Below are 26,405 nucleotides of genomic sequence, written 5' to 3'. Positions count from 1 at the left end.
CTATCAATGATTTATGATCTGATGCTTTCAACACTAATATCATTGAAAAGCCCTGGAGCATCAGAAAGAGTTGGGTTTTGTTCAAGTGAATGAATGTAATTCAATACATTATATTTTAAATAGGTTCTGGGAATGAAAAGTGTAATTGTGTTTCAATTGTGAACAATCGACTCAAAACAGCTTTGTCCTCAGATGCTTCCCCCGCTTCCTGAATTGATCTGTTCTTACCTGCTTAACTTGAAGCTACATGGTGAGTGCTAACACAAGCTTCTCTTCTTCAGAGAATAAAACATTTTGAGAGATTAATAGATCTAAGCAAGCAGCGGAACACAAAATAGACACTAAAGGAAGTGGTGGGGTGGCGGAAAAAGATATTGTTTGAAATTAAATGAAAGGCACATAAATCCCTTTCAGACAAATAATAGAAACCCAACCCTAACCTCAAGAAAACAAAGCATAAGGATACAATAGCCAACTGGTATCTTTTGCACTAATAGACAACATTTATTTTCTTTGTGAAATTTGTTCCGTATTTGTGGCAAAATAATTCATAATCTCTTGAGTAAGTGTGATGATAGGCATAATCACACGGTGTTATAGTAGAAGGATGCTTCTGTTCATTTCCTTCCAAACCAGTCATTTTTCTAATCCTTGAATTAACCAGGGGAGGACCATTGAGAATGTATTCTCTTTTGCAAGGATGCCCAGAGAGAACAGTTGCAAATTTGAATTAATTTTGAGATAAAATCTTTCCAACTGCATTGGAAGTTTCTTAATTTCTGAAGTGATAAAGACATTTCCCGCTCTCTATGTTAATAGTAAGTATACTGGATGTGGCAATTATTTAAACAGTACAGAGAAAGGACCACACAAGGACCACTCAAAGTACAGTTTATTCTGTTCCAACCACGGAATACAAGCATTATGAAGCATTCCCTCCGGGTTAAAGACACATGTTCCCTGCTGAAAGAAATGGCTCAAGCTAGGTTTTGAAACAGCTGTTAGCAGGTAATTTCAAGCTGCTCATAGCTGGATTTTACACGAGGGTACACAATTCTCAGTTACAGAGTGCTTTAGGTCTTTTTGTCCTGTGGTCCCGTTTCAACACTGCATATTTCACAACATAACATGAAGTACACTTTCCAGTAATTGCTTGCAACGTACAGTACACGGTATCCTTCAATGTTTGGTTACAAGTTTCCACAAAAACTTTTAGCCCACAAGATCTTCGGCACCCGTTTGTTCCATCCAGCATGCTGGATCACATCCTTCAGTGCTGTGGGGAATACTCATCTTCATCATCGTTTGATGTATGTTCACAAAATCTGGATAGTTCAGGAATGAGGTACATTTCTTGATATCCTCAGGATATACTTTCATGTGGAAAGATTGATGATACTGTATCGGACAAATTATTAGAGTTTTCTATCTGTAGAACTAAAATGTGATAAACCAATATTATGTAGAGTGGACACAGTGACAAGTGCTTTGAGATTGAAGAGTGTATTATGTAATACTATGTTAAGGCCGTAAACTAAGGGGCAGATTTATGAAGGCTACATGGAGTTCACAACACAAAATGTGGCCTTAGGCGAAGGCTACAGCTCATTATGCAATCAGCGAATGGGACTGCCTAGGAACCGCGCTTTACGAATGAGGCAGATCTTAAACAGCACAGTTAAAACACGTGTTACTGCACTGAAAATCTTCATTGCGTGTGCCGATATCCATCTATTGGCTGCTACGTTGAAGTGTATCCAGCACAGGGCAAAATGCGTACATATTCCAGCTGTGGCAGCTATTGTCGTTTGAATAAATGCAAAATGCGGGACATAACGTTCCAATGCGCTTGACTATTGCCAGGATAGAATGGAAACGTTGTGTGCCAGAGGTTCCATGACATATTTAACTTCTCCCAGAAGCGCAATTAATTGTATGGCTGGTTGTTTGTCACAGAAGTCTTTCCCAGTTTTGGAGGATAACCAATCAAAACAAAAACACAATCGTGTTTTTATTATTTTAGAAATGCCAGTTGAGCATGCTCTATTTCTAACAATGTCCTGATGAAGGCTATGTCCTGTTTGATGATGGAGTTGAAATAGTGTAGATTTAACGCACAAATTGACCGTCATTAAGTGCGTGAATTTTAGTAAATTCAGCGGAATACATAATCACCCACACTTATGGCTGCCCTTTATTTGCGCGATCCACCCTTAGATGCATATGCATTCAGGAGAGAAGCACACCGTGTGATGACTCATCTAGAAGACACGTATACTGAGGTTCCAGCCCCGTGCGCCAGTTTCATACATAAGACGTATGTTTCCCGGGCAGAATGCATCATATGTGAACCTGAAAATTGTACATCTGGCCCTTAATTCTCCTAAGTCCTCAAACCTTCAGCCCAGCTCATTCTCTTGCTACCTCTAAGTATGAACATAACTATGATCTTGTGGTTCATGTGAAATTATTTTAAATTTAATTCAATCAATTGGTAAAAACTTTTGAGACCTCACAAAATTTGGATCGGGATTATATATTTTTGTTTTTGGTGTAGTACTGGAAAGAGTATTGAATATATACATATATTACACATCTTTCTGAATGACTACCTTAGCTTTGCCTTAAACAGTGGATACAAGGTGTTTTGAGAGGGTGGCGGAAGTATTTGCATCGTTTCAGCAAGCCCTGACATGCAGGCGACACATGGAAGACATAGTTTATGTTTACAAAGCCAGCGGAGCAGATCCTACCAGGAGCAGGCCTGCAGGATAAATACTTCTGATCAATCAGAAGCCTTAATCATTTGTGCAGTTTACCAGTATGTGCAGGTAGAGTAAGAAACTGTGACTCACTGGATGCGTCATTCGCCTCTCAGAGGCCTGCGGGCATTTCCAGTACGGTCCCGTGTGAAATTAAAATGGCTGTGAATGCCAGGTCTCACTGATAGTGCCACCAGGGCCTTGTTACTTCCAGACCATCTCCAGCACAGGACTGTGGGTAATGATTAGGCAAGGGTACAGAAGAGATATGAACCTGGCAGCACCTTCTAATCTGTGAAGTGCTGCCTATTTCTGGCAGAAATCTCATTTTCCCATGCTCTATAACTCCCACAAACTGGGGTTCCATGCCGGTTTCAACAGATCGATCCATCTTACCCAGAATTCTGGCCCAGATGGTCTTTTTAACAACCTGCTGTTTTTTATATATTTTCTGTTAGAATTATGCAGAAATTGAATTAATAAGCACTGCTTATTAACTGATTATATACTGCATTCTCATATGCAATTCAAAGATATTTCATTTCAATACTAACTTTTCAAATAAACAGTAAATTACAATTTTTGAATGGACAAAATAAGCTCAACATTCATTTAGTGAGGAAGTATTTATTATAACCTTTGTTGCTATCAACATTGAAACTTTCTAAATTCAGTAAAAAAATATATTTAACTGCCATTAGATCAAATCAAAGTGCAATACAAGCGTGTAAAATTATTCAAAATATGCTTCTTTCAAAGAATGCTTGCATAAATTATTCTAAACAATATCGTAATGAATATGTGCTCGTGTTAGCACTCAAAGTAGTACAATAAATGTGCGCTCATATTAGCGCTCAAAGCAGCGCAAGCACTCAATCTCATTTTTGTGAATGTGGAAACAGAATAACCTTGGCAGCAATTGTAACCCTTGAGCAATTGATAGCATTTAATTCAGTTGTTAATAAAAAAATTGCGTTCAAAAAATCTCCTGATTATTAGTTAACACCCATTTTTATCTCCTGATTTAAAGTTTAAGAATTCTATTGGTTTGAGAATGATATGATCTCTGCTTTCATCCAATCATATCGCTTGGGAAAGGAATGTGTTCCACCTGGAAGCAGTGTACCTAAGAGTAAACACCTTGTCTCTGTGACAACCTGATACACCTTCACTTGGCATCAGCACTGGGACATTCCATAGACTACGTTTGAGATTAGTTTTGTAATAATAAAATGTAAGTTTATTCTCATAATTGATACTGGAGGCAATGAGAATGAGAGGCTCAAAGGAGTATCTACCTATATAAAATTTACTGTAATTACATTGCTCTTGTAGGATAGATCACAAAAAAAAAAAACTGAGAATGAAAGGAGAAAAAACTGAACTTTGGAAACTTCACTCACCATAGTAGTTTTCACCAAACATTACTGGTTTAGTCAGCAATCGCATATGGTGACCCACAGCTGACCATGCCGATTATCTGTGGATCAAATATTCATAGGTTTCTTTCTCTGGAGGTCAAAGAACCTTCCTTATTAATCAAAAGTATTAGGCTAGACATGCTACAGTGCTGTTGGCTCTATGTGATTATTTATTACAATGAAACGGTGGAGAATTATAGACTGCTTGTGAAATGCTAAAGCCTATTTGCTTAACACAGTGAGGTGTGTGGGGATCAAAATGTCAAGAGTGCTGACCTCCCTTTGCGAGCAGGGACAATACTGGCTAAAGACATGTGTTTTGGGCTCAAACATTAAAGGGATCATCTGTGGGTGGGAAAGGTCACTTTGTTATGTGGCAGTAAATCTAATAGAGGTTACACTTCTGCCTGTGGTGCAGATTGCCAATTTGCGGGAGACTTCTGTCTGCCCACATGTAGTCCACTCACGAACCCACCTACAGCCATGAACCCAGACATCTCAGTCTTCTTGGGAGTTTGTCTTCAGAGTGCCATTGCAAACAATGACGCCTGCTTTCTAAAGCATTTTGCATTATGTCCACCAAATACTACTTTGAACTGAACACAGTGAGAACGTGCTGTTTATTGTGATTTAGATTGTGCTCTGTCTTCTCTAGACATACATATGTCCGTCATTTCCCCCTCCCACTTCTGTATAGGAGGTGGGGGTTGTGGGAGTGTCATGTAGAAATGGGTATGGGTGAGTTAGATGGCCTCCCTGGTGTAAAATGCATCTACCAGCTGTTTCAAACCATTTTGAGTAGGGGCTATGTGTGCCTGTGCCTGCATGTGTGTTGGGGTGAGGTCAGTAAGGTGTAGGGGGTTGGGTGGAACTAAGGGTCATAGGTTTAACGTGCTGGGGTTTTTTGCAACAAACCTGGAATTCAACAACTGTTCACTTTTTGGGGGTTCATGCCTGGATTTCTGTCCAATTTGTTTTCAACTGTAAGACACCTTTGTGACCTTATCTCATAAAAAGAGCCATCCAAATAAAGTTTAATTGAATTGAATTGAAAACCGAGGAGACACCTGCTGAAGCAGAGGGAATGGGTTTCACCCTGTATATTTACACACTCAGTTTAATCAACAGAAATTAGATGGGGTTTAATGTTACAAACCTGGATTTCACCAAGTCTTTCGCACAATCGCAACCTCCTGACCAACCATCTATACTATCTGTAGTCCACTTTCATTGTATGAGAGAGGTGAGATTATTAACGTGTATCTGGGTTAATGCCCAGTTAATAATCCCAACGCAATGAAAAGCACACCTGTGCATATCACCTGTGCTGTAATATGCACAGAACAGATTGCAGATAGCATCACTGGTCTGTTACAGTACAGGAAATAATCTGGACTGCAGTATGGATAGTACATTTGAGTCAAATATACACAATGAATCAGAGAAACACATGGTGTGTGAGTGTGTGTATGAATGGGTGAATGAGAAGCATCAATTGTACAGCTCTTTGGATAAAGGCGCCATATAAATGCCAACCATTTACCATTTACCATTTATATCATTAACATGCATCAGCTATAATGGCATAATAGACAGCAATGACTGTTTGCTCTATGTCCTATTCACACATGCCCGTTATTCCAAATGTTTCACATTTTCAAGCATATGTCCCATTAGATTTATAGACAAGGTTTGCAGGTGGTGAAACTCAATCAGTACATGATGGTGTCCAATCAGTATATGCATGATATGAATTTGAACATTCAGTAAGCAGTGCAAGTGGGTCAGTATTACATAAGGAAAGTCAGAATACCGCATTTTAATCCTACAAACCTTTCCAGTCCAACATCTTTTGGATAGATTTGTCTGTGGCATTTTGTATGACGTACTTCAAACAGTGACAAATGCTAAAATAATGCACTGCTGGAACATCCCAAAGGTGTTCAGAAGACTAAACCACATCTGTTAACTAAAAGTATCTGTGGTTCCACACTTTTATTTGATTCTTACCTAACACATTGTGAGTTGTATTTCAATAATTTCTTGAGCAGAGAAAATCATTAAGCTCTCTCATTTGAGAAGTCCATGGGTCATGTGTCTGCTTGCCTGACACTGACAGACAGATGGACAAACAGACTCCTGGAGGAGGGTTTTGACAAATGATGAAAATGTAAGCCTGGCTAATAGAATGGTACTGGAGATTCCTTTTAGTGTGTCAGTACTGAGGACCATGATGATTATGAATAAATACTTTGTCACTTGACTTGAAAGAAATAGTCTGGAAAATAATTTACTTCAGAATATAAATATACTTGGCCAGAGCTCCCATGAAAATCAGATGGAAATCTCAATGGGTCTCACCTGATAAAATAAAAGGATAATATACTGTTAAAAACTACAAATCGGAGTCCCCTGGGGAAAGACCATTGTCATCAGCCTGCCTTGGTCTTGAGTTTGCTGCTGGGTCACCAAAACCTTTCCAGGCACTTTAGATAAGCAATAAAGTCATATGCATGAAATATTAAATTCATACCTGTACCAACATGAAAGTGAAATGAACATTGTTTGATGTCAATTTACAGGTATACATCAGTAATAAGATGCCCATAGACAAACATTTTCCATATTGATTCTGTCACAGTAGATCTTATTCACTGCTCTTTGCTTGCAAAGCATATCAATGTGTGAAAGACTTCCAAACATTCTGATCTCAACAGAATAACTGAGTATCACTGATTTTTTCATTTTAGATACTTCACACTGAAGTCTGGTTAAAGCTGACAGGTTTCGGCAAGTATCAAATATATTGTTGATTGCACAAAAACCTTCTTGGTCAGTTGAAAGCATACACCAAAACTAAAATAATATCAATAATCCCAGAAAGTGAACAATCCCTTCATGGGAGTATGAACCAGGCCATTACTTTATAAACAATGACATCCAAGATGTTCCAAAGACTGTGCAACTGTGGGTAAGGGGTCTGGAGGTTACAACTGCTTTTAAATATATAAGTGCACAGATACATGCTGTTAACCACTAAAAACCAGTGATGCTAACAGTATTATTATTTCTGAAGATCAAAATCTCATTTAATATACTCAAATAGTAGGTGATTCTGCCCCTCTATACTTCCCTGTAAGTAATCGCTGTCTGCACCTTTGACCTTTGAAATCCAGGTGTTAAACAACCGTCTCCATGCCTGTGAGACACAGTGATGGCTTGGCATGGAATGCCGCCTGTGCTAGTCAGGAAACAGATGTGAATAGATCAGTTTCCACAAGTACGGGAAATGATACTTTTCTGTTTGTTAACAATTCACTAACATTCACTACCTTATGTGCCCAAGGCTTTGTCATTGTCATTGTCCCAGCATGACAAAGATGCCAGTATACCTACGAGTTTAATTTAATTTGAGGACATTCTGCAAAAATGTCTCATTCTAAGTAATACAAATGTGGAAATAGGAAGCCCAAAATCCATATTTACAACATAAAAAAACATACCATTTAGTTGTCTATTCAGATTGGGCCATTTATGAAAAGTGAAAATATTGTAAGTACACAAACACATCTGAGCTATTACCAAAAAACAAACCTCAGCCAACCTTTGGAACCTTTCCAAATCTGAGTAAATTCTTTCCATTGACAATGGAACCTTTATCAGACATGCTGATTCACCCTTAAAAATGACCAACCCTGTTTTTTCTTCATTTCCTCTTTGCCCTCTATTCGCATTCTCAGAATTTTGACCTTTTCCAAGAACCATACACTAGATACTCAAACAGCCCTTGACAAGGGTGTGTTATGCAAGTATATGTATGAGAACGGGGAATACATTTACAACTGAAATATTTTGGAAGAAGTGATGTGGTCACACCCATCAACCCTTAGTAGGTGTAATATCTTCCAGAGGATTTACAGGTACTTACATGATGGACTGATCTAATCTCACAGATCCTCTGCGCGCAACCCAGTGAAAAGCTATGCTTTCAAATACCAGTACTGCTTTTTACAGGTTTACTAAATCCTTTGTCATGTGATGTACATTTAAACACTGCAACTGGAGCAGTGTGTATTTATGATTTCAGAGTGAGATAGAGAGAACATACTTATATGTCATGGCTCAGGCAGTAAGAGCAGTCGTCTGGCAGTCGGAGGGTTGCCGGTTCGATCCCCTGCCCGGGCTGTGTCGAAGTGTCCCTGAGCAAGACACCTAACCCCTAAATGCTCCTGACGAGCTGGTCGATGCCTTGCATGGCAGCCAATCGCCGTCGGTGTGTGAGTGTGTATGAATGGGTGAATGAGAAGCATCAATTGTACAGCGCTTTGGATAAAGGCACTATATAAATTCCAACTATTTACCATTTATACTTACACCTAAAATGTATATTTTATTCCATTAGGCACAGATTTGTAAACAAAAGCAATTATTTTGAACTCTACTCCAGAACCTTTTTTTCTCCACAAGTGGTGGAAATATACTATGAATCATCAGTGTGGTGTGGGGAAGGACCCATCATTTTGCTCCAATGCCTCAGTATGCACCTGTAATTTGATAAATATGAATATTTGTATTATTACTGTTCCCATCATTAATTTTCATTCATTTGGTAAATACATATTATGTACAATAATTATGTAGTGAAATAGTTACTCTACTGGTGTGCACATACCACTCAAAAGTCTCTACACGGCCCTGATCGAGATATCCCCTACGTCAGTAGATGAGCCACAGGCTATATCGCAATATGACGCCAATCTTAATGTTTGACATTTTACTAAATATAAAAGAACATGACAAAATAAATAAAAATATTTATTGTGTTATCACAACTTATAAATAAAGGACAGATAAAGCGACTACAAGAGTACACAGCGGAACACCTCTGCTTATACGATCGTCACACAGCGGAAGACCTCTGCTTTGCATACAGATTCATACATATCTCCTCTTTACATTTTTATATTTGTTCGGATTAAAACAAGATTGAACTCGGAAGACATTGAACATTGGCAATAACAGGAAAGCATGGATAATCGTTTGCTCAACAATCCTCACCGCCCTCAATCATTGAGAAAAGCAAATTACACACACTTGACCACGAGGTGCTGCAGTATTCTTTTGCCCGCTGCTGCTGACTCTCAGCGCACGATTTACCCGATGAGGTAGTTGAGTCCGTAGAACTTTCTGCTGGCTTTCTTGGTCTATCGTTAAGTTTGAAATGGGCGTCCTTTGGGGCACGTTTGCACATGCCAGCTTTCACAAGCGCCGCGGGGTCCTTGCACAGAACCTTCTGTTTCTTCAAAGCACGGGCAATCTGTTTCCAGTAGGTTCTGACGCCGGACGCATAGTCAGGGCAAGCTGAGGGTCTTGCTTTGTACTCACAACCGAAAGTGTCCCCTCCTTTCTTGCAGTTCACATCAAGGGTGAACGCGTCCTCGCCGGTCGCTACCCAGGTGCATTGAGTTTTGTCTCTGCTTAAAAATCTGCCCTTGAATACCCCCTTTACAGATGGGGTCTTCTGTCCTTTCTCGTGACGGTTAGCAGGCTGTTTCGGAGGCGGCTTTGGCACACCTCCTTTGTTCCCACTGCCAGTCCCTCGCTCGGCCTTCTTTCCTTTTCTACCCGAACCTTTACAGTCCGCAACAAGTACGAGCTGAGCGATGCAGGCAAGAACCAGGACAATTGCGATGTTGCTAAGGATGGTCATGTCCTCTCTATGAATCTGCAATCACCTGTGAACGATCAATAATTAAATTAAATGTCATTATTTTATTATACATATTCACAAAACATTTTCATTATTAGCAAGTTTTCGACAAACCTATATATATATATATATATATATATATATATATATATATATATATATATATATATATATATATATATATATATATATCACTTGATAATAACTTCCTAGTAGTCTATATAAACGAATAAGACACCTTTGGAGTAGGCTATTGCACAAACTTCTAGGGTCGTTGAATTTGATCTCACCTGTAAGTGAAAATGCATGTGAAACTGGAATGCTCGTGTTCCTGTACACCTGGGAAGCTCGCATGTGGAATTTATACCTAACTCTACACGCCCACCTCCCGTCCGATCGCCAGATTTTACAACACAATGCAAGTTATTTTACATTCCATAGCTCGATGTGAAGGTCGGGACGTTTGAAATGTTTTAACTGACGGGTTAATCAGCGGCAGGAATGTTAAGAGGGTGGGCGTTTTAACGCCTCTGTTAACCAGATAATGGTACGCTGTAGCCTACTAAATGTGGTTAGTCGGAAGTGCTGCATGATTTCGCGTAACACATAGGCTACTGTAGCCTACTCGGTTACGGCACCCTTCGGAGTGTCTTCATCATTCATTAAGCTACTCATTGACTGCTGTTCTAAAAGCATAACTGCTGGGATTTTATGTTCATTGCCTTCCTGATAACTTTGAACAATCTTCAGCAGGTGGACCTAGTGCTAAATATGTTGTGATTAGATCATTATACTATAATAGGCTATAGCAAATATAGGCCTACAAAATCGCAATTCTTTATTCACTTTGATCATTCTGTTTGCGACCTATGTCCGCATCGGCCAATTTGTAGACCGTGTATTTGCATATCATTGTACAGTAGCAGAAGCTGCTGAAATGCTTTTAAATTCACTTGGCCACTGCAAAAAAGCTGCGGTGTTTTTGAAACAATATCACACTCTCTCCTCGTTGACTCACTTGAGTAGTTGTAGGCTATATTGGAAAATGTAATGTTGGTGTCTAACAGAACAGCAGTTAAAATACCTTAGGACCATATATCAAACACGGTTTCTCTATCACCCTGACCGCCGTTAATTTCCTAAGAAACACCCTAAGAAAACGTTCCCCATTTTATTCGTTTTAAAAATAAATATGAACAATAGTCATGAGTGCAATATAGAATTTTTTTTTAATACAGACTACTGGCCATACATACAACTTCAGTAGCTTTATTTATTGAATTCGGTTCTCAATATTTCAAAACTACTCAGAATGCAAACAGAACCTTATAATTCACGAAGGTCACGAATCGTGAATGATTAGCCAGTGCCTTAGACATTATCACTGGGATGTCCGTGGGCCCTTTAGTCTCAGCGGTGCATTAATATGCTGAATAGTCACCATGACAGAGATGCTGTGTCAGGTCCTGAAATGAGCAGTTCATGCTTGAAACCCGACCAATTTGCCTGAATTAGTTTTGCAAATAATAGTGGGCTCAAATTGCTCCACAGCAATGTACAAGACTGACATGAAATTATAGGAAGCAATTATTGCTGCTAAAGGAGATGGAACCAGTTAATACGTTTAAGGGGGTATTGACTTTTTCACAGGGGTGATTTGGGTGTGTGAAAACTTTCTTTTCATTAAATAAACAAAATAGTAATTTTAAAAATGTGTTTTGTGTTTACCCTGGGTCCCTTTTTCTAATATAAAATTGTGTCTATAGATCTGAAACCATTCAGTGTGACAAATATACAATAAACGAGGAAATCAGCAAATACTTTTTCACTGCACTGTACAAACAAACAAACAAACAAACAAACACACACACACACACACACACACACACACACACACAGATATATTAATACACATAATATAAGTACTACTTGCATAACCATTAGTTGTTTGTTTTGGCTTGAAGAAGGTATTTCTCAGTCTGAATTGATGTTCTTTGTACTTCTGGAGAGGGTGTCCATAAAGTCGTCTTCCTTTCACTTTCACTGATATACTGCCAATTCTCTAGAAAGCAGAGTATGTGTAGGATCAGAAACACAGATTTGCAGTGTACCGGAAAAGCACATGGGAGACTGTAGGAAGAGTGGCAAAACGTGAACATGTTTAGTGACTTCATTAACAATTGTTAATGAAAGGAGGAATGTTACCCTGTCAAGGTGATCAACAGCTTCTGAAACTGCATGACAGAATCATAAATCTGTGGGCTGTTTCCATGCTATAAGTTTAATTGGAAAAGTGGTACTTTATTGGGGATTCATTGGATTTATTGGATTTTCATCAGTACATGATCAAACAGTAGCCAGTACCTGTAGCACTGTAGCTATGCTGCTGGTGCATAATGATTCACAGATGGAATAGTTAATGCAGCACTTTCCGGTTCTAAACTTGACAAGGCACAGTAAGCGACATTTGGTTTATTGTGAAGCTAGGTCAAACACAGGTTAAATTAAGATGCTTACTGTTATTGTTCTGAACCGTTGCTAAAATGAAAGGTGTGTCATGCAAATGCATTTCAAACACATTATGGAATGTGAGCACAAAGCAACAAATGTCAGACAAATCCAGGAAATGAGCCCCAAAGATTCTCAGTCGATGATGGTAACTGATCAACAAGGCTAATCTTCTGGTTTTTCCAGACATTCTGAATCCACCCTTGACAACTATTTTGGGTGTCTTTTTTCCTCATATACACTGTGAATGCTTAGAGCTGAAGCTGATGAACAGGTAACACACTGTGCCATTAAGTACTTTAAATTCTTTCAGCACAATACGAGCATTGAACGATTATACAAACATTGAAAGTTGCCAGTCAAACATGTTTGTCATTTTTAATACTGTGTCTGGTGAAATAAGTCCACCTTTCCATTCATGGAACAGCTGATTCACAACAAATATTACGTGAATTAAGTTGGAAGAAGCAGTGTTGATGTTTCATTCTGAATTATTAGTATTATTATGCCTTTTGAATTAATTACACCTCTTAACAGCACCCTAAACTATGTGGCGGTACCCAAGATTAATCTATAAATATATTACAGAGTAATTATAATGAAATGCACAGCTAGATTGCTGATTTCATATAAAACCAGTAAAAAGAGAGTATGCAAAATTAATTCTAATGTGCAAAAAGCTAATAATAAAATAGAAAAAAAATCCTAGAAATGTAATCATAAGCTTACCAGTTAAAAATGCAGCGCATGGTTGTGTTGAATCAATGCCAATGTCAGTCCATTTGGGCAAGACAGGATAGTTGCTTCCTTGGTACAACAGCGCCACCGAAAGGCCTTTGGGAACACTGCATAGCGTGTTGAATACATATAATCATAAAGCATGAACAATAGAGACATTTGATAATAGTCACCTAGATAAGGCAACCATTATCTCAATAATGAACTGTCATTCTCTCACCGAGCACTTGATTAGGTATTTATTAGACTTATTTTTTAGACTGCTACTGCTGTAGCCTATCCACTTAGAGTTATGATTTGTTGTGTGTTCAGAGATGCTCTTCTACATAGCATTGTTGTAATGTGCAGTTATTCGCGTTACTGTCACCTTCCTGTCAGCTTTTACCAGTCGGGCCATTCTCCTCAGACATCTCTTATTAACAAGGCGCTTCTGTCTGCCACCAACAATCATTCCACAGTCAAAGTCACTTAGATCACATTGTTTCCCCATTCTGATGGTTATATGAACATTAACTGAAGCTCCTGACTCATATCTACATGATTGTATGCATTGCACTGCTGCCACACAATTGACTGATTAGATAATCGCATGAATAAGTAGGTGTAATAAAGTACACATTTTCAGAATAAAATGCTCGGTGAGTGTATATTTAGGAGTATATCTGCATTCCAGGATTAAAATGGATGAAATGTTGTTTATGCCAAAAAAGCACATCAGAAAAGGTAGAGACCTCTTTTAATAGTTTAAATCAAAATGACAAAAACAAAGAAAGAAATTAATCATCCAGCCTACATTTATTACATGTACAAGTTTACATTCATCCATTGATTTTACATTTGAATCAGAATTACAATGCAACAGTGGTAGAACTCACAGTATGTCACCGTTACTCTTGGAAAAACACAAGGAAAAACATTTCACCTCACTTACTAGAATTTGTACAAGATGTGATCTAGCATGTATATACTGACACTGCTTTTCTCCTTTCGTGTATGTGTCTATTGCAAAAATCTCCCTGGCTTTAGAACTACCATAGTTCTTTTGCACTCAAAGCCAATGAGTAGACTGTCTGGCTACCAGTACAAGCCAGGTTCATTTGAAAGTAAAAGGTTACATCGTCACTATCCAGCTGTACCTCTTCCTACAGTGTGTTCACAAAGTAAGTTTACAATAGCCAGTACAGATCTGTACTTCATTGACAGGAATTACAAATCAAAATAAATTCAGAGAGGCACACGTGTCGGGATACACCATGGTAACATATAGTCTGCCGTGAAAAGGAAAGACATTTTATTGACAGCAATGTCACAAGTCCGACACAAAGACAATGTACTTGGATGTCACTTTCACCCACAAATGGATCCCTTTTCTCCTTTGAAAACCACTCTGAGCACTCAATTAGTCTGACTTTTCAAGTCTTCTTTGCAGGGAATCTATATCTGCAAAACAGAAAAAACAAATCTTCACAGTAAAATTTGTGTGGAGGATTTAAATACAGCAAGAATGGTTTGAGACCACAGATTTCACAGCATACCTACAGTATGCAGTACGTATGTATAACACTTGAATTAATGAAAATAGTTTCATTTTTCACTGGAGATATCAGAAGAAGCATTAAAACTATATGTCTAACATTTTGTTCATCTGGATTCTGGACTTTGGATATTATTCAAATCCAACAGAGGAAATTGTTTATATTAGGAAATCACAGACATACTTCTCACCTGTACTTTTAGTTTTGAAACCAGCCAAGTACATACGCGCAGATTCCTTCAAGGGACTTCCAGCAGTAGTCTTGAGCCATCTTCTTGGCGTTCGCTTTGGTGATAGGCTGTGGCGTTTTGCCTGGGGTTGTTTTAGTGGGTTTAGGAGAAACCTTCTTGACTGGAATGATTTTGCTCAGTGGCCTGCCCGGCTCTGGTTTGGCTGGCTGTGGTCTAGGCTGTGGTGGTCTAGCCAGTCTCGGGGAATCTGGCTTTGATACCTCAGGTTTCGGTGCCACTGCTCTTGGTGCTTCCGGCTTCGGTGCATCCGGTCTGGGCTGGTCGGGTCTTGGTGCGGCAGGTCTTGCTGCTTCTGGTCTTGAGGCTTCTGGTCTTGGTGCCTCAGGTCTTGGCTCCTGGGGTCTGGGTTCCTCTGGTCTGGGTTCCTCGGGCCTGGGCTCCTCCGGTCTGGGCACCTCCGGTTTGGGTGCCTCTGGCTTGGGCTGTTCTGGTCTAGCCGGCTGCCTCTCCTGCGTGGGTCTCACTGGTCTTGGGGTGAAGAGCCGGGGCCAGGAGGTCTGGAACACCATCTGAGCCTCATCGGGGGCCCTCTTGCACATCTGGGGCTTGATGACCCTGGCAGCCTGGCAAGCGTTGGGTAGCTTCCGCAGGTCCCACATGATCTGGGTGAAGTAGTGCCTGGGGTTGTTGTTGTAGGAGCGGCATACCTGGGGCTTGCCGGCGTATTCGCACCAATACGTCTTGTCCTGGTTTTTGCAGGAGACCCTGAGCTTGGTGAGGTCTCCCTGGCCAGTCACAATCATAGTGCAGGTGTCCTTGGCCTTGGTGTTGAACTGGATGGGGTCCTCCCAGATGCTCTTCTTCGGGGGCTCGCCCTGCCCCTCTGCCGTCCACAGACAGCAGGCTACGAGCAGCAGAGCGCTAGCCTGAGCCTTCATGGTGCTCGTCTTGGCAGTGGAGGAGACTCTGACTGTACAGCGCTGGCTGTGGGTCCCCCTGCTATTTATTGGCTCTCAGTACAAAGGGGGCATTCAGGTAAAGCAGTATGCCGTTTTGACTGAGGGAAGGCAGCCCCCTCTGCGACGTGATGGTAATTTATGGCTGTCTGGGGACTGTCCATGAAGCCTAGGGAACATATGTAATCAATTGGGGGAAAACGTGTGCGTACAAAGCAAACTCACATTGAAACACCCACTTTAACATGCATTATATAATCCCCTATACATGGCATGTTAGCGCCTGAGACTGTCCAAGCTTGGTATTCTGAATCATATGCACTGAAAACTGTCTTGACATTTACGATGTGCGCAGCATTAATGATGGCCATTCCAGCTGTCTCCAAAGAAATATGATATAATGGCATACCCGCCTTAAGTTGGAACACTAATTGCACGCAGAGGAAAATGTGCCCTTGATGTACTTTAAAATGAACAAGTAAATAGAAGGGATGCACACAGTTTGGGAGCCGAGCCCACCCAGGAGTTGAATGTGGCATGTGACTGTGGTGCATAATGTGGTTGAAACCAAGCAAGAAAAAAAGGACATATGTTGCCATTATATTTTTGCTGAGTATCGAGCGACTGCACATATGTAACATGGGGATTGAGCGACGCAAGACGATGCAGAAAGGACATATGAGAGAGAGGTGGGCACATACTTCTCAGGACTGTATTTACTCTGCAATCAATCCTTTGAAGGGAGAAAGGGTGCCTTGTGGCCGACGCGGGGTCTCTAATGTCAACATCCGAAGCAGGTTTGCCTCCCTGGGCGGAATCAAAGGCTATAGCCTGGTGGACCTGTGCCAAGAGAGGGGCCCGCTTCTCGTACTCGCACAAAAAGCATTTGAATAGCTTAAGAGCCGAGAGCTATAGGGCTCTAAAACATCACGCCACACAGCCCACCGAAAGTGATTCGTTAAGAGAAGTGTGATTTCTTTATACAACTAATGTATATGTACACGCTGCAGAAAATGATTCTATGGTTGATAAGGATGTGTGTTTGGAGACTGTTGGGAAAGTGTGGGCTTATACCATTTTAAAGTGTTTTGTGAGGCACAGCAGCTTTCCACATATGCAAAATGCCACCCCTATCCCAAGAAAAATAAATAGAAATATTCTTTCTCCAAACACAAATGTTTTAAACACAACATTAATAACTGACATCTTGAACAATCTTTTAATATGCCCTTGCAAATTAGATTTTTACTGTAAATAGTCTCAATGCTTGTTCACAATGAACAAATAAACAAGTGGCATGTAGATGCTAATTATTTTAAAAATGCCACTTTTGATTTGGCACTTTTGTTTATTCATCACTTTAACAAGTGCAAAACAGCTACTGTATTACACATATTGTATTACACTGCACCTGGTGTGTTGTTCAAACACATCACTCCTTTTGTTTCTCAAGATCCATTCAAGTACCTCAGAGAGATACATACACTCACTGAGCACTTTATTATTATTATTTTTATTTTATCACACCTACTTATTAATGCGATTATCTAATCAGTCAATTGTGTGGCAGCAGTGCAATGCATACAATGTAGATATGGGTCAGGAGCTTCAGTTAATGTTCATGCCAAGAAATGTGATCTAAGTGACTTTGACTGTGGAATGCTTGTTGGTGGTCGACAGGGTGGTTTGAGTATCTCAGAAACTGCTTATCTCTTGGGATTTTCACACACACTAGTCTCTAGAGTCTGCAAAGAATGGTGCAAAAAACCCCAAAAATAAATCCAGTAAGCAGCAGTTCTGCAGTCAGAGACGTCAGAGGAGAATGGCCAGACAGTAACGCAAATAACCACACATTACAACAGTAGTATGCAGAAGAGCATCTCGGAACACACCACGGATCATAACTCTAAGCGGATAGGCTACAGCAGTAGACGTCTAATAAATACTGTTCGTATATTGTTATTATATTGAGCATATGAATGCACTACACACTTGTACAAAATGTTTAATAATAAGCCTATACTGTAGGTTCAGTAACTCTATTTTACAGCCCATTAAAGACACCAGTAGCTGGGTAAATACCAGCTACTTATGTGTAATTATTAGGCAACTACCTTGATTTTAGGTTTGTACTATGAAACATCCTGTAAAACATATTTTTATAGCACTTATGTTTGTTTCATGGTAGTACTTATAGCACCTATGAAATCAAAACAGTTCTTACACAAGTGGCTGTATTTACCCAGTAATCTAAATACTAGGAAATGAATGGGCTGTAAAATAGAGGATTACCATAGGTTCCTTTACAATTTCCATTCATTTCTAGGCAGATTTCACAGAGTGGATATTTGCTCATGTGTACCAGTCATAGAAAAGTCATTTCAAACAACAAAGGTATTGATTGTAAAAAAATAAAGTTCACTGCAACATAACTCACTGAACCGAAATCTTTATTCACAGTTTGTACAGTATTTTCATATGATATATGACTGAAATTTCCAGCAGTAGCCGTAAACACACTCATGCTTTGAGCTACTTCATAACCACTTCCAAAATTACTCCCAAGCACCAGTGATGTGTGAAAATTGTAAAAGTGACAAGATAATATTCTAGTACTTAACTTCAGTACTCTGTGAAATAGTTTATGGCATATCTTACAGTTCTTAAGGTTAGCAGAAGATATCTCTACCAGAAGCAACATGAACAAAGAAATAGAAAACACAAGACACTGAAAAATAAGTGTTGAAAAAAAAAATTGTCTGCAGTTATTTGTGTGGCTTGTGTCAACCAGGTGTTAAACATAGCCCAGTTTGTCTTCCAAAGGTTTTTAAACATGATACATCTGTCCAATTAATCCTCTGATATGTTAGCCTTGCTTATAGTTTCAACTAGTTTCAAAGGTGTTTTCTCAAAAAAGACATAGTGGTGTATTATGCATTGTTATTGTGTTATTGTGAGCACCTAGTTCAATGACAAATACCTGAGATCTACAGGAAAAATATGTTTTGGTATTTAACAGCAGTTCTCTTTCTTATCTGTGACTTTGACTATAATCACACGCACGGCTCATCACCTGTTAGTATACCTCATAATTTTGAGATATCATTCAATATTATATAACTAGGAGTGCTTTATTTATGTATCTATACAATAAATCTGTGAAGTAGTAAAATTAAATCATGGAAGGATAATTCCCTGCTATTTTGTGTCAAGGAATTAAAGATATATTAGTCATGCAGCGGCAGGAAATACTCTCAGTAACCTCAAGGTGAACTCATTCAGAGCGATATACACATATTCAAAAGGCAGCAGTCAGTAAATAATTATTTATCAGCATGCTTGGTCCCCATACGGACAGTTTCCACACATTGCCACATTTTTTCCAGCATGCTCTCAAAGATTCGGTTCCTCTCATATTTTTCCATCCCGCTTCAAACACTGCCATGGAACTACTCATCTGCCTAAGCTCTTCACCACCATGGCTACATCTGCGGTGAGAAACCACCGGACACCTCACTGCCAGACCCGAAGACTGTGACAAACTATAGCAGCTCTACAGCCGCGTTCTTACCAGCAAGATATTCACACAGAAGTAAAAGAAAACGAACACACGGGACATCGTTTATAAAACAAATATCAACAAAAAATCAATATAAAACACATAGTTTTGGAACGTGTACAAAATGTACAAGTTTGTCTTTGATGTATACAATGCTTATCGGGGGAATGCAGTCACAGTTGGCTTTGGTGGCTGTGGTGAGGGGCAGGTTCAGGCTTAGATGAGCTTCAGGTTCTGCCTTGTTTGATGTCCGTGAAGGCTCTGGGGGATTTTGAGACCACTCCGTTACCCGCGCTGTTAGCGGTATGTTCTCCGGAGTGGCGCATTTGGCGGGGCATGGTAGAATTTGGGAGTGGGAGGAGACGTGGGAGAGGACATCCAGGCAAAGGTGGATCAGGCGATCGAGGAAATTTTGCCCACACCACGGGCCTTCTTCCGGTGTTAGGAATTATTTTTCTTCTTCATTTATTCCTGTGATACTGGAACTAGATTTCCTAACAGAAAAAAAAAACAATAGCATTAACCCCTTAGGGGCAGATGCGACCTGCAAGTTACATCTCCCTTAACAGACCGATGTGATGCCAGCGTTGAAATGCATTGTGGGTTTTCTACTGGGCACCTTAGTCCATAATGGGTTAATAGCCATTTTGTGCTGTTCTCTGAAAGGTAGAGGCAATTCACCTTAAAAGTGTAGTTGAACCTGAATGTTATTCGAAAAGTGTACAATTGGATAAAACAAGCATATAGTACATCAAATCAATGAAACAGGCATGGATGGATTATAAAAGCCTGCTTTTTTATAATACTTCCCAAATTTTCTGAAATAAGAATCCAAATGGGATTCATAACACAGTTCATCATTATTATTTATGCTTATGTATTGTCAGAACGTTTACTAAACAGAAACCACTGTCCCATTTAGTCAACAGCAGGTGCATTGCTCATTTATCTCCTAAAGCAGTTTAATGATATAATTTACTACCCACATTATGTGAAGCCATACCCACAAATGTATGTACATATTAATATTTTCAATTACGCCTATGTTTATGCAAATCCAAGTAGATATTATATTATGCTCATAAATTAATACAATAAACAGCTTACCAAGGGAGTCTCAGTTCCAGGTTTCAATGGCACTGCAAAAAGGGCATGGGCAAAAATTAGGTATGGATTTAAAGATATTTCATACACACTAGTCTTTTATGATATTTATCCAAATAAAGGTGACTATGATTTAAATGAATACTGAATTAGGTGTTTTACATGTATTTCATAATGAGATGAAGGTACAAAGAAGGAATCTTTGTAAAGAGGTTGAGTATGTATGAATATATGTATGAACACATTTGTACTGTACTGTATGCATGTACTATATTTGAGTAACAATCCACTGGAACAACAGGCCACATGGAAGGGAGAACACACTATACAAAGCAATGGGATGGGTAGGCAGGGGATGGCAGGGTGAATAAGGCACTAACTAGCTCTGTCTCAGGAAATAATTGTCTACCATTCAGAATTTCCCCTGCAGGTACCCAAATTCCAGATGTACCTTGTATTACATGTGTTGTCAGCAATTCTGAAACAACAATCGATACCCCACTAGTATATTATCCACTGGTACATGACACAAAATATTATGAAAAAAAACACAGGGAAGATGCACCTTAAACACTTTGTCCTCCTTAACTAGGTCTGGATTTATATAGTGATCTTCCAAATGGACATTCCCAGATGCTCCACACTACTGTGAACTGCTACTACTGTCTGTAGCAATGTCACTTTTTAATTACTACTAAATGAGACCAGGACCAATTTTATTATCTATAAAGGGTGAAAATGACTCTCTTGAAGACTGGAAGAAGCCACAGGGCAGGTAATAGACAGATATGATGGGTTTTCATGATAAAGTGATAAACCCATGGAATCCAGATCTCCCATGGTCCGATGCACCAGAGTGAGAGTGATTATGTGTGTGAGAGAGATAGAGAGAGAGAGAGAGAGAGAGAGAGAGAGAGAGAGAGAGAGAGATTCAGGAGTCATGTCCAGTCTTGAGTTGTCCACATGTACCTTGCTGGACCTGGTAAACCCCAGCACTCTCTCACCAGTCAGCGTGCCTGGGCGGAGCAGAGGCCCGTGGGAAGCGAGTCACAGTGTCATAGGAAGGGATGCTAGTGGTGCGAAAAACAAGCCCTGTCACAGTTACCCAGAATCCTCTTCACAACCCCCTCCCTCTTTTCAGTTAACAAAGGGAAAGCACAAAAGTCATTCATGCCGCACACAGAGTTCATCATTGACTGAGGCCGCCCATTTTTGCTCTGTAAGATAGCTTAGCAAGGTGTCGTAAAGATGGTATGTTATTTCGATGAAAGAGAATGAGTTCATGGAAAACAAATGCTAAATGAAAATGTTGCTTGCACATTAATATATTCATTTTCCTTTGTAATATTGCCAAGAGAGCAATATATATATAAAATATATAGAGTGATACAGTTATGAGGGCACATCGCTGAATTATAAATTCTGGCAGTCAGGCAGTTATCAAATATTATATTGCATCATACTCACATTATCCAATCCTCAACTAATCATGTGGGTGCTGCAGTACAAGTGACTACTTCCAAAATACTAATTTGTCCTCAGATTATAATAGTATATTTTTTAGATTGAGTCTATTGAGATTTTTTAAAACTACCTGACTACCTTTGTGAATGTAGGTACTTAGGCTAATGGAAAATGGAAAATTCAATTTGATCCCAAGTGAATGAAACCTTTTTAAAATATCAAATCAATACCTGTAGTGTACTTACTTATTCACCTAATTAAAACATTACTCACACAGTACAACACAAGTGAAATACTGTGCTGGCTCAAAATAATTACACATTACAGTAGGGAAAAGCATTATTATTATTCTTTCTCATGTGAGCAAAGGCAAGAATACGACAACTGCTGTGAATTATGGGTAATTTGCTCTCAGCAATGGAACTCTGTTGCATAACTGTTTCAGGAGAGTGAGTCATCTCTCTTAAGACAGCTCCCTGGAGGCCATGCAGTGCAGAGAACACGTCTAATTGTTAAAGTCGAAAACGTGAACGTCAATCCCAAGCTCACACGCAGGCATGCATGACACAGTCCGTGCAAAATGGTGCATATGAAAATGGAGAAGGTCTCTCTGGCAGCCAGAGTCGAGTGCATGTGAGGGCGGCGCAGGATTTCATAGGTTTAGACGCAAGCATTGTGCACGGAGCATGAGGGGTTAATAGCATGGCGCCACAAACAGAAAGACATGCTGAATTTGTCCGTTAATCGGCCAGGGCAGATTAACGATACTGCGCTGAACAGCATCCTGCTAACCTCTGGGGCCTCTGATTCCAGATGTGCGCCCTGGTTTTCCGCGACCGCCCACCTTGCCACACCCAGCCTCCCCCCCCCCCCCCACCACTCAGCATGCCACCTAACCAGACCTCATTATGTTCCTTAAATTACCTACTCCACTACAAGCACCCCAAGCCACCACATCCAAAAAATATGCATGCAATTAAATACTTCCGCAGGGACTTTACCTTGTCATTACAGGGTTTTGGATACCTTGTAAATGTTCATTATGATAACCATTATTACCCATTTCCATACTGTAACAGAACATTACATATGACAAAAATGTGATAAGAAATGAGTGAGTTTCATGGCGTGTGGTCAAAAAACAACAATGAGGATTGGAAAACATCTATGGGTGCAATCCAACTATTATACTGTACAAATATATGTACAAAATAGCTCAAGTACAAATATTAGCATATTATAATACAAATTAACAATACATACACATTATAAACTTTAGCTTTTTTTGATGTATAAGAGCCCTTAGGTTTTTTTTACAAGGGATAATTTTTTCAGCCCATAAGAGTTATAGCACAAGAAAAGCCAGACCCTTTACCAAAGTTGTATTACAAAGCGTACAGCCAAACCAAGCATCGAAAAAGCTTTCAACAGCATGTGCAAAATAAGCCCCTAGTTTTAGTTCATGTATGAAGCCCAGATAAAAATGCAGTTGAATTAATGAAGAGGGATTTAAGAGAAAAAGAAATGAAGAATAACTGAAGGGAAAACAAAAATCTTACGTTTTCATGGGTATTGTTTCAATGCTACGGGGACACAAAGACGCAAAGGATTAACATCGGGATTTCGTACCAAATGCACCAAAGTTTTTGCAGAGAACTGCCTGTTTTCCAACAGCGAGTTCTCTCGTCTGATCAAGACACTTTGTGACGAGGTTCTGAGGGAAGAGCGAGCCTGTCTTGGTTCTCAAAACTTAACGTTGGCTGAACAAAACAATGCGGCGATGGAGAAAACGGGGAGAAGCGATCACATTTCCCCTTTCCGGTTTTTTTTTCTTCATAAAGTGCAAAGTGCGAAACAGAGGCTGAAATGGAAGGATGGAGGGGAATGGAAACAGTAGAAATGGTTATCACAAAGTAAAATGCCATGTTCCCGAGACAGAGGAACTGCAGGGAAGAGAAGAGATACTGGTTACTACTGGTCTACAGCAAGAGAGACCTACAGAGAGGGAAAAGGGGAAAGAACGATGCAGGTAAGAGGAAAGGAAGGGAGAAGCAACTTCAGAGCGCGTCTAACTGCTGGTATTCCTTACGCCGTTTCAAAGCACGCAGTCTTTTAACGTTTTGTCAGTCTCAAAACGGGCCAACCCTGACACTTACTCATCGTAGACGTCTTCCGTGTCCATTCGGCGGTAGAATTTGGCCAACTTGACGGACAGTATTACACTCGGGATAAGAAATATGGCACAGCATCCCAGGCCGAACCAGAACGTGTTCTGAATCACACAAAGAGGGAATTATTTACTTTGGGGGGAAAAGAAAAGTGAAAGAGTCAGCTGTTATATCAATGACGCATCTGTCATTAAATGACATTTATTTAACTAGAGTTGAGAAGACTTCTTTATATTGGACACCTGCTCAGTGGACCGCTGGGGCGAATATCAACACCTACAGTAAGCGGGAGCGGGTCTCATAGTGATTAACACTGGTTTCATTCAGGGTTTCTACCACCGTCAGACATAGCAGTGAACTTTGACCTTGTGGGTCTAAATTATCTGCGAAGACTGGAACATGTTATTTCACATGGGACTCATGCCCTCTGGACCATAAATAGGCCAGTCCCTTTAATGTGAGCCTGGTTCGACAGTCTCGCAGACTTCCTGTGAAAAGTCAAGGACAATTACCTTGCTTTGTAACCTGTAGACTGAAGCAGCGGGTCATTTGTTCCAACTAATTAGCGGCGCGCCACTTCCTGCCATTTCACTGTGACAGTAACAAGGCCCCATGCAGACGGGAGATGGATGTGCCTATTTTATGTAATCCCGCATAGACTCCTGATAACTGCTCCAGCCAAGGCTAACACACTGTGCTCTGTTGATTCTCATCCCCCCCCCCCGGCGTACATCCCCCACCCTCTGGCCGACACCCCACGGCATTTTAGCTCGCGTCAGCCCTTGCTGCTCACCCCACCTCGAAAAACAGCCCCCCACTTCCTGCGCCTGAGTCCCGGGGTTCGGCCCAGAAAACAGTGAGAAACCTGTTCGGCCGAGGAGGTCGAATGTGCTGAGTACAGTCATGAACATACTGTACAAGCACATGCGAGCCCCAAAGCGCCAGTCCATACCCCACGTGCAGGATTGAAAAGACTCTTTATTTCTTACTAATGAATCCACTATGAAGCTACAGGCTACAATCTCCGCGGTGTCCAAGATGTTGCTCAGGGGCTTGCAGGTTGCCACTTCCATTTCCAGCTGCAAAGCAATCCCAGAATGCAACAAAATTAGAGCTCCATACACACACACACATGCACCATACATAGGGTCCTATAGTGTATAAGCACACACAAAATATTAGAGGCTGCTTGTAACAAGCAGATTCATTTTATTATGAGAACATGAGCAAATGTTCTCATAAAAGAAGTTCTCAAGAAAATTGGCCTCATAAACTGACACACACACACAGACACACACTCACACACACAAGCACACATGCTCACACATGCACATGCACATGCAAACACACACCAACATGCAATGAAGCTATCAGCTAATGCTTAAAAACCATTCAGTTAGTACTGAGCTCCTCAAAGTGCTTCACAAGACACAGAAGAGCAACAAAGGCAGTAAAAACAAATGATCCAAAAAAAGAGGTAAAATAAATAAAATAATGAAATGCATTATTAATATTTATGGAACTCAAGATGGCTGACGCTAAATACTCACAGAGGTCTTCACCCAGTCTGTGTATTGTTTGAAGTAGCCCACAATATTCTGCCTGTACTTATCGGTCTCCTGCAGAAGCCGAGAACACACAAGCATCAGTCGCCCTGAACTCTACAGTGAGTAGCAGTATAATAGTGAGTCAGAGTGTGATTTCAGACCAGAGACAGTGCTAAGCCTGTTACCTGTTTGACAACGTGTGAGGCGTTTTGGCCGATGAGGTTCTGGGCTGCATCAATGGCATTAAGCACATTGTTGATCGAGTTCTACACAACAGCAAAAAAGATCAAGTGTAGAAATGAATCAGGCTCAAGCAAATGTGCTAATTGTATGAACTGAACTGGTATCTAACCATAATCTCACCCTTAGAAGCAAATAAAAAAAACCCACACATGCATTTATAGTCCAACAAAAGCTGTAGTTTGGTTTATTGCATTTCTGTGTAAAGGTGTAAATTACATTTCCAGTTAACACTCTGGTCGAGGTCTAGGCCCCTTATACGACACTTCTGGACAAATGACAGATAAGGAAGCCGCGATAAAATAAAAAACACTCCTTAATTACTATCTAAACCAGGTCATAAAGTACAGTTTGATGACCATTTACTTACAGGAAGGTCAGAGACCGTCTTCTGCAGCAGCAGGGCACTCTGGTTCAAAGTACTCTTGAAAGGGAAAATAAGGTACATGAAGACGACGCAATCCAAACATACAATAAGCACGAGACAGGAAAGGTACAACACA

The 26,405-nt window shown here is 40.1% G+C and overlaps 3 protein-coding genes across 15 annotated transcripts in view; all 3 read right to left on the bottom strand.

Moving 5' to 3' along the window:
* Positions 1-8,985: 8,985 nt before the first annotated feature.
* On the bottom strand, positions 8,986-10,324 carry fgfbp1a (fibroblast growth factor binding protein 1a). Of its 2 annotated transcripts, none has more exons than XM_061253077.1 (2): positions 10,184-10,324; positions 8,986-9,918 (listed from the first exon to the last, which is right to left on the bottom strand). In XM_061253077.1, exon 2 carries the CDS (start codon positions 9,891-9,893, stop codon positions 9,228-9,230), a length of 666 nt encoding a protein of 221 aa, XP_061109061.1. In that variant the 5' UTR covers positions 9,894-9,918; positions 10,184-10,324; the 3' UTR covers positions 8,986-9,227. The 2 variants fall into 2 exon arrangements, with proteins under 2 accessions (XP_061109061.1, XP_061109062.1); XM_061253078.1 differs by having other exon boundaries at positions 10,132-10,227.
* A 4,227-nt stretch (positions 10,325-14,551) lies between these two features.
* Positions 14,552-15,985, bottom strand: fgfbp2a (fibroblast growth factor binding protein 2a). The gene is made up of 2 exons (XM_061251955.1): positions 14,865-15,985; positions 14,552-14,579 (listed from the first exon to the last, which is right to left on the bottom strand). The coding sequence occupies exon 1, from the start codon at positions 15,800-15,802 to the stop codon at positions 14,873-14,875; it is 930 nt and encodes a 309-aa protein (XP_061107939.1). The 5' UTR covers positions 15,803-15,985; the 3' UTR covers positions 14,552-14,579; positions 14,865-14,872.
* A 2,268-nt stretch (positions 15,986-18,253) lies between these two features.
* prom1a (prominin 1a) overlaps positions 18,254-26,405 on the bottom strand; it is a 62,659-nt gene continuing 54,507 nt past the window's right edge. For 4 of the 12 annotated variants that reach the window (XM_061251769.1, XM_061251770.1, XM_061251772.1 and 1 more), the window contains 10 exons: positions 26,273-26,326; positions 25,848-25,928; positions 25,666-25,734; positions 25,105-25,194; positions 24,104-24,219; positions 23,507-23,530; positions 22,949-23,017; positions 21,453-21,553; positions 20,487-20,518; positions 18,254-19,873 (listed from right to left, as the gene is read on the bottom strand). In XM_061251769.1, the coding sequence (XP_061107753.1) occupies positions 21,484-21,553; positions 22,949-23,017; positions 23,507-23,530; positions 24,104-24,219; positions 25,105-25,194; positions 25,666-25,734; positions 25,848-25,928; positions 26,273-26,326 (573 nt within the window). In that variant the 3' untranslated portion in view covers positions 18,254-19,873; positions 20,487-20,518; positions 21,453-21,483. Of the gene's footprint in view, positions 19,874-20,486; positions 20,519-21,452; positions 21,554-22,948; positions 23,891-24,103; positions 24,220-25,104; positions 25,195-25,665; positions 25,735-25,847; positions 25,929-26,272; positions 26,327-26,405 lie in introns of those variants that run through there. The other 8 variants (XM_061251774.1, XM_061251777.1, XM_061251778.1 and 5 more) reach the window with 6 other exon arrangements.

Source organism: Conger conger, chromosome 8, assembly GCF_963514075.1.
Source record: "Conger conger chromosome 8, fConCon1.1, whole genome shotgun sequence".
NCBI lineage: Eukaryota > Metazoa > Chordata > Actinopteri > Anguilliformes > Congridae > Conger > Conger conger.
Note: the sequence above shows the minus strand (reverse complement) of the source record. Positions and strands in the feature narration are given on the sequence as shown.

Coding starts and splice junctions, on each gene's coding strand:
- fgfbp1a (XM_061253077.1), bottom strand. CDS start 9,893: ATGACCATCCTTAGCAACATCGCAATTGTCCTGGTTCTTGCCTGCATC.
- fgfbp2a (XM_061251955.1), bottom strand. CDS start 15,802: ATGAAGGCTCAGGCTAGCGCTCTGCTGCTCGTAGCCTGCTGTCTGTGG.